Raw genomic sequence first — 15257 nt, 5'->3', positions numbered from 1 at the left:
TATGTGTTAGGCATTTTGGCACAATGACCAAGCAGTTAGGCACAATGACCAGGACTATCATGGTCCCTGACTTCATAAAGTTTATTGTCTGGTAAATGGAGTTAGGTGAGTGAATCCAAAAAGAAGGTTTATGGAAGTTCTGAAAGGATCCTGTAGCAGGTGTTATGGAAGGGAGGTTTAGGAAGTCTTAGAGTGAAGCCAGAGTAGAGAAAAGTGTGCTCACCTGGGGAGGTGTAGGGTCCATGGCATTACACAATAACTTCTCTCTCTGTCAAGGGTTATTGCAGAAGCCCCAACAATGTGTACTTGCAGCACCTATTTATATAGATGAGTCATTTGAAATTTTAGGGTTTGCTTTTTAATGAGTACTTCCATATAAGAAGATCTATTCTTAGCTATAATTATTAAGGAAGCCTAGAGGGGCAGTATAAAGGTCTCAATTAAGGAAACAGCATTTGATAGTGAAGTATTTGGACTCATTTCAAATGTGAACAATTGGGATAATAGCATTACTATTGCTGGTGGTGATGGAGAGGATAGAATTTGTATGTCCTTATCCTTTCATTCTGAAAGATGATCTGTAAGCTTTTGTAGGAGCCTTGCCTTTGACAAGGATTTTGTAGTATTTCCCTAAACATCTGAATAGTTTTGGCTGTTCTGTTTCAATATTCTGTAGTAGAGGAAAACTAATTTATTACATTGGAAACTTATTAGAGTGATTTTGTTTTTGAATATACTGATTGACCTATCTCAAATAAAACTGAGATACATACTTTAAGATACAGAGCCATTGAAGTATCCAGGTATTGTACCAACTAATAGTGGGGCTGCTCTTTCTGTCTCATGGTAGCTGCCCTGTTACATACACGTTATGCCTTTTTGGCTCTAATGGGTACCACCAGCCAACTTAATCTCTTTTATCCCCCAATCTGAATTCCTGGGAGAAACATCTGACTGCCCTTGCTTCTTTTCTTTTTCAGGCATGTCCTATCTTGTTGGCAACCCATGGATGGCAGCCCTGGGTTTAAAAATTATTCCCTGGTTCAGTTAGATGGGGCTGGGGTCAGGAATAGCTGGGAATCCTCTATTAGGTTGCTCATTCAACAGGGTTATGGGTATGGCCATCCTTGCATCCTTGGAAAAGTATGGTGAGATGTGCAGTGTTTCCCAGCACTGATTGCTACTTGTGTTACAGTTTTGTAAACCAAATTATGTTATCATTGTGCTTAGTAAGAGAGCCTAAGTTCAGTATTTCTTATTTCAGATCACCCTGAGACGATGCAAGAAGTGAAAATAAAGCAGCCAAAACAGCAACAGGCAACAGAAATTCATGCTGATAAATTATCTCGTGAGTGTTTCAAACCTGTGTAGTTTTTCTGCTGTCTCATAAATCTCTATGAGAAAAAAAAATAGTCATCAGATACTAAATATTTTTGAAGCCTGGAACATTACCCAAAGAAATTCCTTTCTTTGCTCTTCCTTTACCCTTAGATTTTCCTTGTAACTATTGATAGCCTATTTTCCTCCCAAAGAATTTTTCCATTTTCTTTAGAAATTCTGAGCACTTTCTTTTTTCCTAGAAGTGTGGCAAGAAGAGGCAGAGGAATTAGCTGCTGCTTGCAGAAATTTTGTCCTGCTGCCCAACATTTGTAAAACATGCTGCTCTGATTGTGGAGTCTTGTAGGCAAAATTTATAAAATCATGATGAGAACTCATTAAAATCTGTATTTTTCGTGATTTCTGTTTCACGCTAACATTATTTTGATGTTCTAAAATGTTTATGTTTTATAGAGATTATATGTCCATTTTTCCTAAAATGATCTGTGTTTTTTTTTTTTTGTTTTTTTGTTTTAATAGGATTTACCACTTCAGCAGAAAAAGAGGCTAAATTAGTCTATACCACTTGTTCCTCTACTTCTTTCTCTGGTCCTGCTGCTACTCTTCTGCAGAAAATTCCCAACACCCATTTATCATCTATTATTACAACTTCTGCCCTCTCACCAGGGTCTGGCCATCATTCCTCTTTATCTCAAATTACTCCAGCTATCCCCAGCATGCCTCACCAGCCAACAATTTTACTGAACCCAGTCCCTGACTGTGCTTCTCCCTCCATACATCCTGGGACACAGAGCGTACCAAACCCCGCTGGTCTACCACGCTGTCGATCAGGCAATTACACCATTGGCCCCTTTTCCTCTTTCCAAAGTGCTGCACACATCTATAGCCAGAAACTGTCTCGTCCCTCTTCAGCAAAGGCAGGTGAGTGGGAAAATGAAAGGCAGTCTGCAAAGCCAATTCTCCCCCAGCCAAATGACCAGAGAATGCCCTCTCTTCCCTTTGCCTTTTGTTTTGACACACACTGCATTGTTCTGCTGTGACTAAAGAAGGATCTTGCATTTTGTCCATTAAATTTCATTCACTGATACAAAATGAAGCAGGACTTCTTTTAGGTACTGCAGAAAAAGAAATAATAAGATAAGTCATCTATTCACTAGATGCCTACAGTCTAGTCAAGAGCTTTCCCATCTGAGATCTTGCATTTTGTCCATTAAATTTCATTCACTGATACAAAATGAAGCAGGACTTCTTTTAGGTACTTCTGAAAAAGAAATAATAAGATAAGTCATCTATTCACTAGATGCCTACAGTCTAGTCAAGAGCTTTCCCATCTGAGATAATTTATAACTATGAATATGCCATATGTATTCCTTATTCCTAACAGCAGAAAAATAAGTATATTTTTGTATTTAATGTCAAGAATGACCTGAATAAATAATCAAAGAATTCTTAAAATAGGGTATTTAATTTTGAATGAAGTAGATCCATATTATCAGTCATTTTCCCCTTCTTTTTTTATTTAGTGGACATCAAACCCTAGATGTCACACATGCTAGGCAAGTGTTCTACACTGAGCTATAGCCCCAGCATCCTTATTTTTTAATAACACCTTTATTGAGATACAACCTATATTCATAAAATTTGCCCTTTTCAAGTATGCAATTCAGAGTTGTGCAAACCAACACCTTTATCTAATTTTAGAACATTTCAGCATCCCTCAAAGAAACTCCATGCCTATCAGCAGTCCCTATTTCCTCTTCCTACCAGCTCCTGGCAACCACTGATCTGCTTTCTATTTCTATATATTTGTCTATTCTGGATGTTTCATATAAGTGGAATCATAAAATAGATGGTCTTTGTGACTGACTTCTTTTACTTGGAATAATGTTTTCATTGCATATATGTTGTAGCATGTATTACACTTCATTCCTTTTTATATCTGAGTAATATTCTATTATATGGATATATTGAATTTTGTTTATCTGTGCATTGGTTGATGGACATTTGAATTGTTTCCATTTTTTGACCGTTATGAGCAGTGCTGCTATAAATAGTCATGTACAAGTTATGTTTGTTTTTATTTTCTTAGGTATATAGCTAGAGTGGCATTGCTGGCTCACATGATAACTTTATGGTTCCTTTTTTGGGGAAATAACAAACTGTTTTCCAAAATGACTATACTACTTACCACCAGCAGTTTGTGAGGATTCCAACTTCTCCATATGCTTGTTAATATTCAATGTTTTTCTTTTTTTTTTTTTTTAATTGCACCTACCCTACAGGTGTGTATGTGTGTGCCGGTTTGTCTGTGATATGTGATATTTCCCTAATGGGTAAGGATGTTGAACATCTTTTCACATGGTTTTTGGCTATTTGTGTTTCTTTTTCTGTCTGTTCAAATTCTTAGCCCATGTTTTAAATTATTGTTGTGTTCTTTATATATTTTGTATATAAGTCCTTTGTCAGATAATTGACTTAGAAATACTTTCTCCCAGTCCACTGGTTGTCTTTATACTTTCTTGAAGCACAGAAGTTTTGATGTTCAATTTATCTGTTTTTTTCTTTTGTCACTTGTGCTTCTGTTGTCTAACCCAACTCATAAAGATTTCTGTGTATGTTTTTTATAAAAGTTTTATATGATAGGCTCTTACTCTTAGATCTTTTATCCATTTTCAGTTAATTTTTATATATGATATGATGTAGGGGTTCAACTTCATTCTTTCACATGTGGATTTTCATTTGTTCCAGCACCATTTGCTGAAAAGAATGTTGTTTCCCCTTTGGATTGTCTTGTCACTCTTGTTAAAACTAAATTAATTATAAATGTAAAGGTTTATTACTGGAATCTCAATTTTATTCTCGTTGATTTTCTGCCTGTCCTTAGGCCAGTACCACATTATCTTACTGTAGCATTACAGTAAGTTTTGAAATCATCCAGGATGATTCTTCCAACTTCATTCTTCCTGTCAGGATTGTTTAGACTGTTCTGGATTTTGTGCATTTCTTTAAGAATTATAGGATCAGCTTGTCAGTTTCTACCAAAACAAAAAAAGGCAGATGGGACTTTGATAAGGGGTTACATTGAATCTTTACATCAATTTGAGGATTATCTCAACATTGATCAAGTTTTTTGAACATGTTAGTAATAAATGTAGTAAGGTGAGTTACAGCTAAACTATGTTTTGTAAATAGCTAATCTATATTGTTAATCAATACCTGATTTCAAGTGAAATGGGTATTGTAAATGTAGCTTAAATTAGAGATATTAAGTGGTCCACTTTAATAAGTCATAAATATGAATGTATGCTTGTGTCTAGGTGATCCTTGTTCTTGTGCTTATATTTCCTAAAATCAATAATAATAATAACCAGTAATACTCTGATTTGAATTTTTTCTTTCCCCCGTGACAAATTCTGAAAGACCAGTATCTCTAATACCCTGTGTTATGCAAGCTTTTAAACCCTTCTTTTTTCATCCTTTCAAAAAGGGATAGGGAATAGAAGAAGATAGTCAGTTCACAATTATTTCCTGTCTTTTGGAATTTCTCCTTTGACCCATGGATATTGCTTAATTTTCAGGTAGTTGAGATTCTTTGCTTTTTGTAACTGGCTTTCAGCGTATTTCCAGTGGGGTCAGAAAACATATTCTGAACGGGTTAAAGAGTAATAGACAATAATACATAGCAAAAGTTTGTAGTAGACAATAATAGCCTGTAAATGATTGAAGTTACATATTTCTGTGATGATTGAATAGTTTTGTAGTGGGATTAAGATATTACTTAACAGTGGAGTTTTAAAAGTTAAGTATACAGTATTGAAATTCAGTGGTCACCACTAGAAGGACAACTGTAAATTCTAAACCTATGGGGAAATAGAAAATGAGGGAAAAAAACCACCCACAAGCATAAAAGTGTACAATAGTAAGAAATTTAAGACATAGCAAGCTGAGTGCAAGTATATCAAGAATCAAATAAACATAAATGGGTGAAATTTAGCTTGTTAGAAGACTGACAGTATGAAGTTTTAAAAAATAAAACTACATACTATTTATTAGAGATACTCCTAAGGATAAGGATACAAAGTGGATAAAAGTATAAGGATAAAGAAAATAAATGCCAGCAAATAGAAAGGTGGCCACATTAACACATGCTAAAGTCAACTTTAAGATAGAAAACTTTCCCACAGACAAAGAATAACTACATAATGCCAAAAGCTTCAGTTCAGCAGAAAGATAAAACAGTTCTAAGAGTGTGTGCATTTAATAAAATAATCTCAAAGTATGTACTAGTTGAACATCCCTAATCTGAAAATCCAAAATCTGAAATGCTCCAAAATCTGAAACTTTTTGTCTACTGACTTGATACTACAAGTGAACAACTCCATATCTGATCTTACATAATGGGTCGCAGTCAAATGTAGATATATTAAAAAATAAATGTATAAAAATCAAGCTTTATATATGTAATCAAGCTTTAATATGTGTTAGGTATATATGAAACAACTGAATATCACGTTTAGGCTTGGGTTTCAACTCCTAAGATATCTCATTATATACAGTCATGTATCACTTAATCATGGGAAAATATTTTGAGAAATGCATTGTTAGGCGGTTTTATCATTGTTGGAAAACCATAGTATGTGCTCACACAAAACTAGATGTATAGGCCAGCCAGTCTACATGGCCTCTTAATGCAGTAGGAGACATGGTAAACATGGGATATATGAGGCTGTTACCAGTGTAACATGCATATTGTTTTACATTGAACATTTTTTATATGTAGAAGTAGTATACTCTTAAAATAACGATAAAAGTAAACTATAGTAAATACATAAGCCAGTAATAGTCATTTATTATCAGGTATTAAGTGTTGCATGTAATTTCATGTGCATTATTTTATGCAACTGGCAGTGCAGTGGGTTTATTTACACCAACACCAGCACAAACATGTGAGTAATGGGTTGTGCTATTAATGGCTACAGCGTCACTAAGAGATAGGAGTGTCCCAATTCTACTATAATCTTAGGGGACCACAATCATGTATGCAGTCCATTGGTGATCAGAACTTCATGATGAGGTACGTGACTATATATGCAACTATTTCATAATCTGAAAGTGTCCCAAATCCAAAACACTTCTGGCCCCAAGAATTTTGAATAAAGAATAATCACCGAGTGACACAAAACCTAATATAACTACATGAAGAATCTACAAATCTTGGAGAGTTGCCTGTAGTCTATTAATTATTAATAAAATAAAATTTTAAGACACGGTTTCGCTGTGTGGCCCAGGTTAGCCTAAACTTGTGGTCTTCCTGCCTCAGTCTCCAGAGTGCTGGAATCACATGCACATACCATCACATCCATCAGTAAACAGATTTTTAAAAATAGAAATATTAAAGAGGATTTGAACTGTCTGGGCATAGTGACATACACCTGTCTGTCATCCCAGCACTCAGGAGGTTGAGGCAGGAGGATCGTGAGTTAGAGGCCAGCCTCGACTACATAGTAAACCCCTGCCTTTTTTTTTTTTTTAAAGAAATATGATAAGACATTATGAACAATGTAATAAATTTGTGTGTGATCATACATAGGACTATCTAACCCAAAAGTAGAGAAAACACCTTCTTAGGTACACAGCATATGTGTTTGGTAGCCTACCTCACAAAACAAGACAGCAAATTTCATGGCTGGAGATATAGCTCAGTGGTTCAGTGTTCTCCTTGCATGCGTGAGGCCCTGAGTTCAATCCCCAGTACCACACACACACACACACACACAAAAATTCAAAGACTTGGTTTTACTTCACTCTTTGTCCATGCTGCAATTGAGTTGAAAGTCAACAATAAAGAGATACATAACAAGTCCTCATGTATTTCAAAATTGAGTGAAAGAAGAAATCATAATGAAAATAAAATGTATTAGAACTGAATGATAATGAAGGGCTACAAGTCCAAAATGTGAAGAACAATGGAAAGCAATATTTGGAGAGAAATTTATACATTTGAAAAGAATAAAGGTAAAAATTAATGTGTTAAGTCTCTGACTTTAACCATATAAAAACAGCACTACATAAATCTAAGTAAAAGAGAAAGACATAATAAAGATAGGAGTGAAACTTTCAGAATTCAAAAATAAAGTAGAAGATACCAAAGCCAGAGTGGAGAAATTAATAAAAGTGGGCAAGCCTCTGTGAGACTGATCAAGAAGAGAAAGAAGACATGGATAAATCATAAAAGGAATGGAAAAGCAGGCATAAACTATAAACAATATAAAAGAGAAAAATGCTAGAGGACTTTTTACATTATTCCAATAAAATTTAAATGAATAAGACAGGCGTGGTGGCTCAAGCCCGTAATACTAGCTTCTTGGGAGGTTGAGATCAGGAGGATTGCAGCTGGAGACCAGCCTGGGCAAAATATTTGTGGGACCCCATCTTAACCAATGACTGGGTGCAGTCCCGCACACCTGGTCATCCCAGCTACATGGGGAAGTACAAATAGGAGGATAGCAGGCTAGCCTGGGGACAATACAAGACCCTCTGTCAAAAATAACCAATGTACAGCAAGGCACCAGTGGCTTATGCTTGTAATCCTATCTACTTGAGAGACTGATATGGGGAGGATCACTTTTCAATGCCAGCCCAGGCAAATAATTCTCAAGACTCCATCTCTAAAATAACCAGTGCAAAAATGGGCTGCAGGTGTGGCTCAAATGGTAGAGTGCCTGCTTTGTAAGCATGAAGCCCTGAGTTCAAACCCCAGTCCAACCAAAATAATAATAATAATAACCAATGCAAAAAGGACTGGCAGGCCTTCTGTTTATTTGCTAACTTCAGTTTTCTAAGACTGAGTAGACTTACTTTTAGAAAGTGGAGGTGTGGTTTGTAACTTTCCTATACTTAATTGGGTAAAAGTCTTTTCCACAAATCACCATCTATTTTGTGAATTTTGTTAGTCTCCTTTTATTTGGTAAATTATAAGCTGGTATAAATTTATACAGTCCATGTATATTGATTGTGGCAAAGTTGTACAGATTTCTATGTTTGGATGAGAAATCTTTCTTCTCTTCTTCTCTCTATAATAAATTATTTCTTATCTTGGCATTTAAAAGTGGGGGGAGGGGAAAGACTGGCAGAGTAGCTCAAGTAGTAGAGCACCTGTCTAGCAAGCATGAGGCCCTGAGTTCAACTCCTGGGTACTGCCCAAAAAAAAAAAAAAAAAATTGAGAAGGACAAACTCCAACAAAAGTATAATGTGTAAAATTACTCAAAAAGATGAAGAAAGCCTGAGTAGTCCTGTAAGTAATAAAATAACTGATGCAGTACTTAAAATTCTTCTCTGAAAGAAAACATAATACCCAAATAGTTTGATAGGTTAGTTCTAATGCTTTTCCAAATGGTGGATAATTTCTATATTGAAAAAAACTTCTAGAAAATGCTAAAACAGATAATAATTCTCAACTCTTTCTGTGTGACTAATTTCATCTTGTTTACCAAATCAGTTAAGGACAATTCTAGAAAGGAAAATAGTAGACAAGCTTTATTTATGAAACCAATACAAAATTTCTAATCAAAATAAAAGCCAAATCTAGCAGCATCTGAAAGAAATAATGTACCATAAGCAAGTTTATTCAAGGAATATAGTAGGGGTTTGACATGTTCATATTGTCATTGTGGATGCAAAAAAAAATTGATAATATTTTACACTTATTCATGATAACTCTCAGCATACTGAGAAAAGAAGGAGACCCTATTCTGAAAGGGGGGGATGAAAAATAAGGTCCAAATGGGGATGAAAATAAGGTAGAGGAGTACCTTATTAAAACTTAATATAAAGGTATGATAATTAAGGCAGCATGGCATTGGCAAAAGCACAAATAGGTCGACTAATGGAACAGAATAGAAAGGTAGAAAAAAAATCACACACATAGATGGAGCCTTTGATATAAGGAAAGAGATGACCTTGCAGAGGAGTGTAAAAATAGGTATTTCTCAATAAATGATGTTGGAGTAAAGTGAAATTAGATCCCTGCCCCATACCATGTATAAAAATAAATTTCTGTTGCAAACCTGAAAACTTCTAGAATAAGATGTAGGAGACCATCTTTAAGATCTTATGGTATGGAGTAAAGTAAAAACAGAAACACAACTCCAGTTAAGTCAGGATGGAAAAAACCCATAGAAAAATGATAAAGGATATCAGAACAGGATATACTCAAACATCATTATTAATCAGGTGAATGTAAGTGAAGACCACAGTGATATTTTGTAGTCTCTTGTTTAAAAAGGAAGGATTAGGCTGGTGGAGTGGCTCAAGTGATAGAGTGCCTGCCTAGCAAGCATGAGACCCTGAATTCAAACCCCAGTTACTGCCAAAAAAAACAAAAATGGAAGAATTAGTGTGTTTGACAATATTAAGTGTTAAAGAGTATTTGGAAAAAAGAATCAGGACTGGGGATGTTGCTCAAGTGGTAGATCACTTGTCTAATAACCATAAGATCCTGAGTTCAATTCCCAGTACCATTTTTAAAAAAGTACATGAATCAGCAGGAACACTTTTGTTTTGTTTATGGGAGTGTAAGATAATACTGTTCTGGTATTATCTCCTAAGCTTAAAAATTCATTTACTCTTTGACCCAGCAGTCCCTCACCTAAGCATAGACACAAAAGAAGCTCTTCTACATGTGAACCAACAGATGTGTGCAAGAAGGTCTATGGCTGCACTATTTATAATAGCATTAAAACTCAAAATAACCAGTATATCCGTTGATGAGGAATAGAAAAATACATTGTGGTGGATTTGCAAAATGGAACACCAGACAGCAAATAAAATGCATGAATTTCAGCCATACTTAGCAAGGATAAACCTTGGCAGTATAGTGTTGAATAACAAAAGTAAATGCCAGGAAGCTGTTATAGTGGGATACCATTTTTATAGAGCTCAGAAATAAGCAAATTATCTAGTATTTTGTTTATGCATATGCAAACATATATAAACGTATATGATAAAGTTATACTTCCTAAAAGGTAGGGAGTAAAGATAAAGGATAAGAGTGTGGGTTAGGCACATTAGCAGTGCAGCTCCTGGATGTGGTAGAAAGTTCACAGGTGCTCGTTATGATACGCTTATAACTTACACATTCATTGTAAATATTTTGTATGCACCAAATAAAAGAGCAAACATGAAAAAGATTTTTTAAAGGCGTGTCACAAAATTGTGTGTACAGAGTAATCACAGTTAGCATTTATACAAGGACAGAAGAGGCCTGAAGGTATAGCTCGGTGGTAGCACATGAGGCCCTGGGTTCAATTCCTAGCACCACAAAAATAAATAAAAGAACAGAGGGAAATGCATTATGGCGTTTCTACTTTTCTGGGTTTAAAAATTTTTTTTTCAGTGAGATATGTGACTTTTAGAATCAGAAAAAAATATGAACCTTGATTTAAGGTTAAATAATTTTCCACAGACTTTAAAGGTTCATAAAAGTAGAACTCTGATAAAATACCTGAAAGAAGAAAATGTGAATCTAAAAGGACAGTCATTGAGAATGCAAGATCATTGCTGTTTTCCTAAGCCCATTCAGGTTTTCTTTTACTCCTATTTCCCTCTGGAGATTTATAAGAAGTATTGTGGGTGATGTGACCATAGATGCTACAGGCTACTGAGAAGTATAGTTACATAAATAAAACCAAAAAAAACCAGTGCTGAGAATTGAATCTAGGGCCTCCTGCATGCTAGGCAGTGTTGTGCTGCTGAGTTGTATTCCCAGCTCAACATATTTTTAATGTAAGATTATTAAATTCTAGTATTGGCCATTCCCACTACCTGTGATGAAAATTCTTTGTGAAGCTTTCATAGTAAGCAAAAACACATTAATAAATGCATGTAACAATTTGGCTACAGGAAGACTTTGTTAAGGTATTATAAAGATTTATTTTTATTTTTGTGACCATTTGAGGATAGTTTATTGCTCCTTGTGTTGTTAAAGATCCCTAGCACTCAGTAAAGTGTCCGTTACCCTGTTAATTTGTCATCACTCATTTTTTTTTCAGGGTTTCTTCCTAAGTGGGTGAGAACTTTTCTCTTTTTTAGCAGGTTCATACCATTCGCACAGGCATCATTCAGGAGTAGCCAAAACACAAAAAGAGGGAGAAGATGGTTCTTCATACAACAAACGGTACAACCAAAGTCTGGTTACTGCTGAACTCCAGCGACTTGCTGAGAAACAGGCAGCAAGGCAGTATTCTCCAGCCAGCCACATCAATCTCCTTACCCAACAGGTATGGGCAGACTGGCCACCAAAGGGCATTTTGTACCTGAGAGCAGGGTTGTCAGGGTATCTGTCCTTCCCTGAGTTTACTGTTTATCATATGCTGATGATTTTCAAATGAGTGTTGGTTGGTAATGATCTAAGGAACCAAAGTGTTCTTCCTTAATGGTAAGGCCTTCCTCAGTTGTTGCAGGTCTTACTTGCAAAGTTTAAGTCTGCTCCTGGCTGTCATGTACCTACCTGTTTCATGGATAAACAGACTTGGATGTTCAGCTGAAAATAAAATTTTAAAAGAGATTTAAAATAAATTTCTTCCTTTGGTAAAATTTTCCAGTAAGTCCTACTTTTATAAATCTTTTTGCCAGAACATTATAGCATCACCTTTACTTTTTTTTTTTCCTGCCATACTGCCCTTTATTTCATGACCCCAGAATGTTTTATGGGTACTGATTAATGAAGAATTATACCCTTAGCCAAGACATATCATTCTTTCCATTTTACAGATGGGGGAAACTGAAGCTGAAAAGCTGGATGGATAGAAATTGATACCAGGATATATATAATATTTATATAAAAAAAAGATATGACATGATGAAGTTAGGTGATGTTTTTAAGTCCTTTGGGTTCTCCTTGTTCCTCTTTCTGATATTCTGCATAGTGTTTAATTAGAAATAGAAGCTGTAGTTCCTCTTCCTTAATGCTAAATGGCATCAAAGTCCTCCAGATGACTTTAACTCCACAGTTATATTTTGCTATATCTGTATTGTGTCATAACTCTGCAACGATAACCAGGTCTAGAAAAAAGTGAAGGTGAAAATTACTTCAAGTTCATGCTAAAAGCAGGCAACACACTGCTCCCTGGTGGTACCCTTTTTCTCTGTTTAAAAAAAAAAATTCAGAGGCAGAACTAAAGGTAAGCCTCATGTGGACTTAGCTTTATACTTCAGCCTCATCCTGGTGTGTGAGGTGGTAATGATTTTCTTTTTCAAATCCCTGCTAGTTTGAAGGGAGTAGATGAAGAGGCCTAATGTGAAGTAGAAATCAAAGAAACCTACAAAGGCAGTGCTAAGACTTGAAGGGAATGAGATAGTTAAGATTTTAGTGATGGAATAATAGGAAGAGGGAGTAGAATGTCATGACCCCTTGGTAGGTCTTTTGGGAAAGGAATTTTGATATGTCTATGAGAAAAGATAAAGGCCAATGGTCTGCTGCACTTTTATCATTAGGTCCCTTACTAGAATATATGTTTCCAATTTATAAATGAACAGCTGGAAGCAACAAGACATTAAGTGATTTTCCTTGTGATTATAATAAAAAAACATAGCCAATATTAGTGCTCACATATTTTAAATTCCAATTATTTATTGCACTGCAGAGCCTGCAAAATTATAAGATCCTGTAGGAGTTCAAGGTTTATGCATCCTTATTGAGAAGTTATTCCCCCTTCAGTCTATCTTTCTCATCTGTAACGAACCTCAGTGCCAGTGCATTGAAAGTCCACCAGGTTCCTATTTGGAAGAATCTGAACCTGCCATTAGATGTCAGTCTTAACTTTTGGAGTCTTGGTAATAAGGTGCTTTGTGCTTAGTACATTACTGAAAGAGTGGCTGTGGTATGTAATAAGCAGGGTGGAGTAGCCATCCAAAGACTTGTGTTTTCTTGCCACTGACTAGCTGTGTGATTTCGGACAATTCATTCTTTCAGTTTCAACATCTTCATTTGTTATGGTGAAAATGCAACAGGATCTTAAGGGAAGTATGTAAAGCCTCTTCGTAAGTCTAAATGCCATATACTTGGAAAATATTTCAGCCATAAAAACTTGCAGGAATATATAGTTTCTGATTTGATAAAAGTTAAGTTGCTGGATAAATATACTTCATAAAGCTTAATTGTATTCTATTCAACCCTTCCCTTTAGAGAAAGCAGTTCTTTAATTTGAAATGTAGAAAATTCTGGCTGTCTTTTTCTGGTAAATAATAATACCTGATATAGGCTCTGGGACATTTGTTCACTTGCTGTTTCTTTTTCCTTAGAAATTGCTTTAGTTTCTTACTCACTGAGGCAGTGTCTGTGGCTTCTTAGAAAAAGGTGGGCATCCAAAGTGTTGGACTGTCTGCCTGAGAGCTTAAGTTTAGCTGTCATTAGAAAACACTTTGTATCCAAAAAACACTAATCACTTTAAAAGCTTTTGGTTTTCTTATTTTGTAGCATAGTGTTCAAACTCAGGGCCTTGTATATGCTAGGCAAGTACTCTGTCACCGTGCTACATCCCCAGCCCTTTTGGTTTCCTTTCACCTCTTACTTTCCTTACTTCAATTACTGTTTTGTGTCTGCGTTTTCTTTTTCTATTCTTTGGATAGGCTAATAACACATCCCCACTCCTTTTCTTTTCATCAGATTAATTACGGATATATCTATTCATTCTGTTGGTTTATTGTTTTCTAATTCACTTTCCTGTGTGTGTTCCTTCTTTCTGCTTTCCTTAGCTTTATTATTTCTCACCTTTTTCTTGACTTGGGTTTTAAATTTATTTGCAATCATTCTGATTTTTTACTGTATTAAAAGCTATGAATTTTTCTCTGAGCACTGCTTTAGTTCTATCCCATAAACTCTGATATTTATTGTTTTTCTGGGCAAGGAGTTAAGACACCTCCTACTACATAAGGAAAGCTAATTTTAAATTATTTCTACTATTTCAGAATATTACTGTAGAAAATTGAAATTGTTGGATATTTCTGAAAGCCCATTTTATTTTGTCTATAATTTCAACTACTTAGCCTATTAAAAAGCTTTCGTGGCAATTGTTGGAAAACTTTTTATTGCATTGTGTTTATTTATTTATTTTGGTGGTACTGGAGTTTGAACTCAGAGCCTCATGCTTGCTAGGCAGGTACTCTACCACTTGAGCCACTCCTCCAGCCCTAAAAAAATTTTTTTAACTGAACTGTAAAGTGCATGCTAGACTTTGGGAATGATATAAGACAGTGCCAAGCATGAAATTACTCACAATCTTATAAAGGTAACAGCCACGTAAACAGATGATACCCTGGAACATGCATGACAGAGAGATTCCTAGGAAATAAAAATCCACCCAAAGGGATTCCTAACCCAGCTTGGGGTAGGAGTGGGAAGAAGGCCAAAGCAACTTTCTTGGAAGAGATACTTTAACTGAATTGTAAGGCTGGATCCTTTAGGAATTTATATAGCTAAAAACAGAACCTCATTTACCTTGAAATTTCTTTTACCACTTCTGTGGCTTCAATTGAAACCTAGAACACATAATATGAAACTTTCCTTGCCATAGAAGCTATGGTCACTTAAAAATGTTAGTGCAGCACATGTACATCTGAAATCTGAAGGAGGTATAAGTTCCCAATGTATGATTATTCAACATTACCTGAGAATCTGAACAGAGAGCAGATCAAATTTAGCCTTTTCCCCCGGCATGTGAGAGGCAGGTTATCATTTTGGGTGGACTCTTTTGGCAGTTGACGTGTGCATTCCTGAAAGCAGCATTTTCTAGAGGCATCTGCACCTGTGGGGGGAGGGGACCCTGGGATGGAGTAGAGGTTTGGTGTGGGTGTGAGCTCTTACTATCTCTGCCTCACTCAGTGCTGGGAGGGAGTGGAGCTCCAAATAGATGTGGCCCTT

The 15257-nt window shown here is 35.8% G+C and overlaps 1 protein-coding gene across 20 annotated transcripts in view; it reads left to right on the top strand.

The window, feature by feature from the left end:
• Ttll5 (tubulin tyrosine ligase like 5) overlaps nucleotides 1–15257 on the top strand; it is a 264716-nt gene that overhangs the window by 121509 nt on the left and 127950 nt on the right. For 14 of the 20 annotated variants that reach the window (XM_074067496.1, XM_074067492.1, XM_074067498.1 and 11 more), the window contains 3 exons: nucleotides 1265–1348; nucleotides 1858–2259; nucleotides 11429–11616. In XM_074067496.1, coding sequence (XP_073923597.1) covers nucleotides 1265–1348; nucleotides 1858–2259; nucleotides 11429–11616 — 674 coding nt within the window. The remainder of the gene's footprint in view (nucleotides 1–1264; nucleotides 1349–1857; nucleotides 2260–11428; nucleotides 11617–15257) is intronic. The other 6 variants (XM_074067497.1, XM_074067491.1, XM_074067508.1 and 3 more) reach the window with 4 other exon arrangements.

The sequence above is a fragment of the Castor canadensis genome, chromosome 3 (assembly GCF_047511655.1).
Source record: "Castor canadensis chromosome 3, mCasCan1.hap1v2, whole genome shotgun sequence".
Lineage (NCBI taxonomy): Eukaryota > Metazoa > Chordata > Mammalia > Rodentia > Castoridae > Castor > Castor canadensis.
This window is presented reverse-complemented; position numbering and strand designations above follow the sequence as displayed.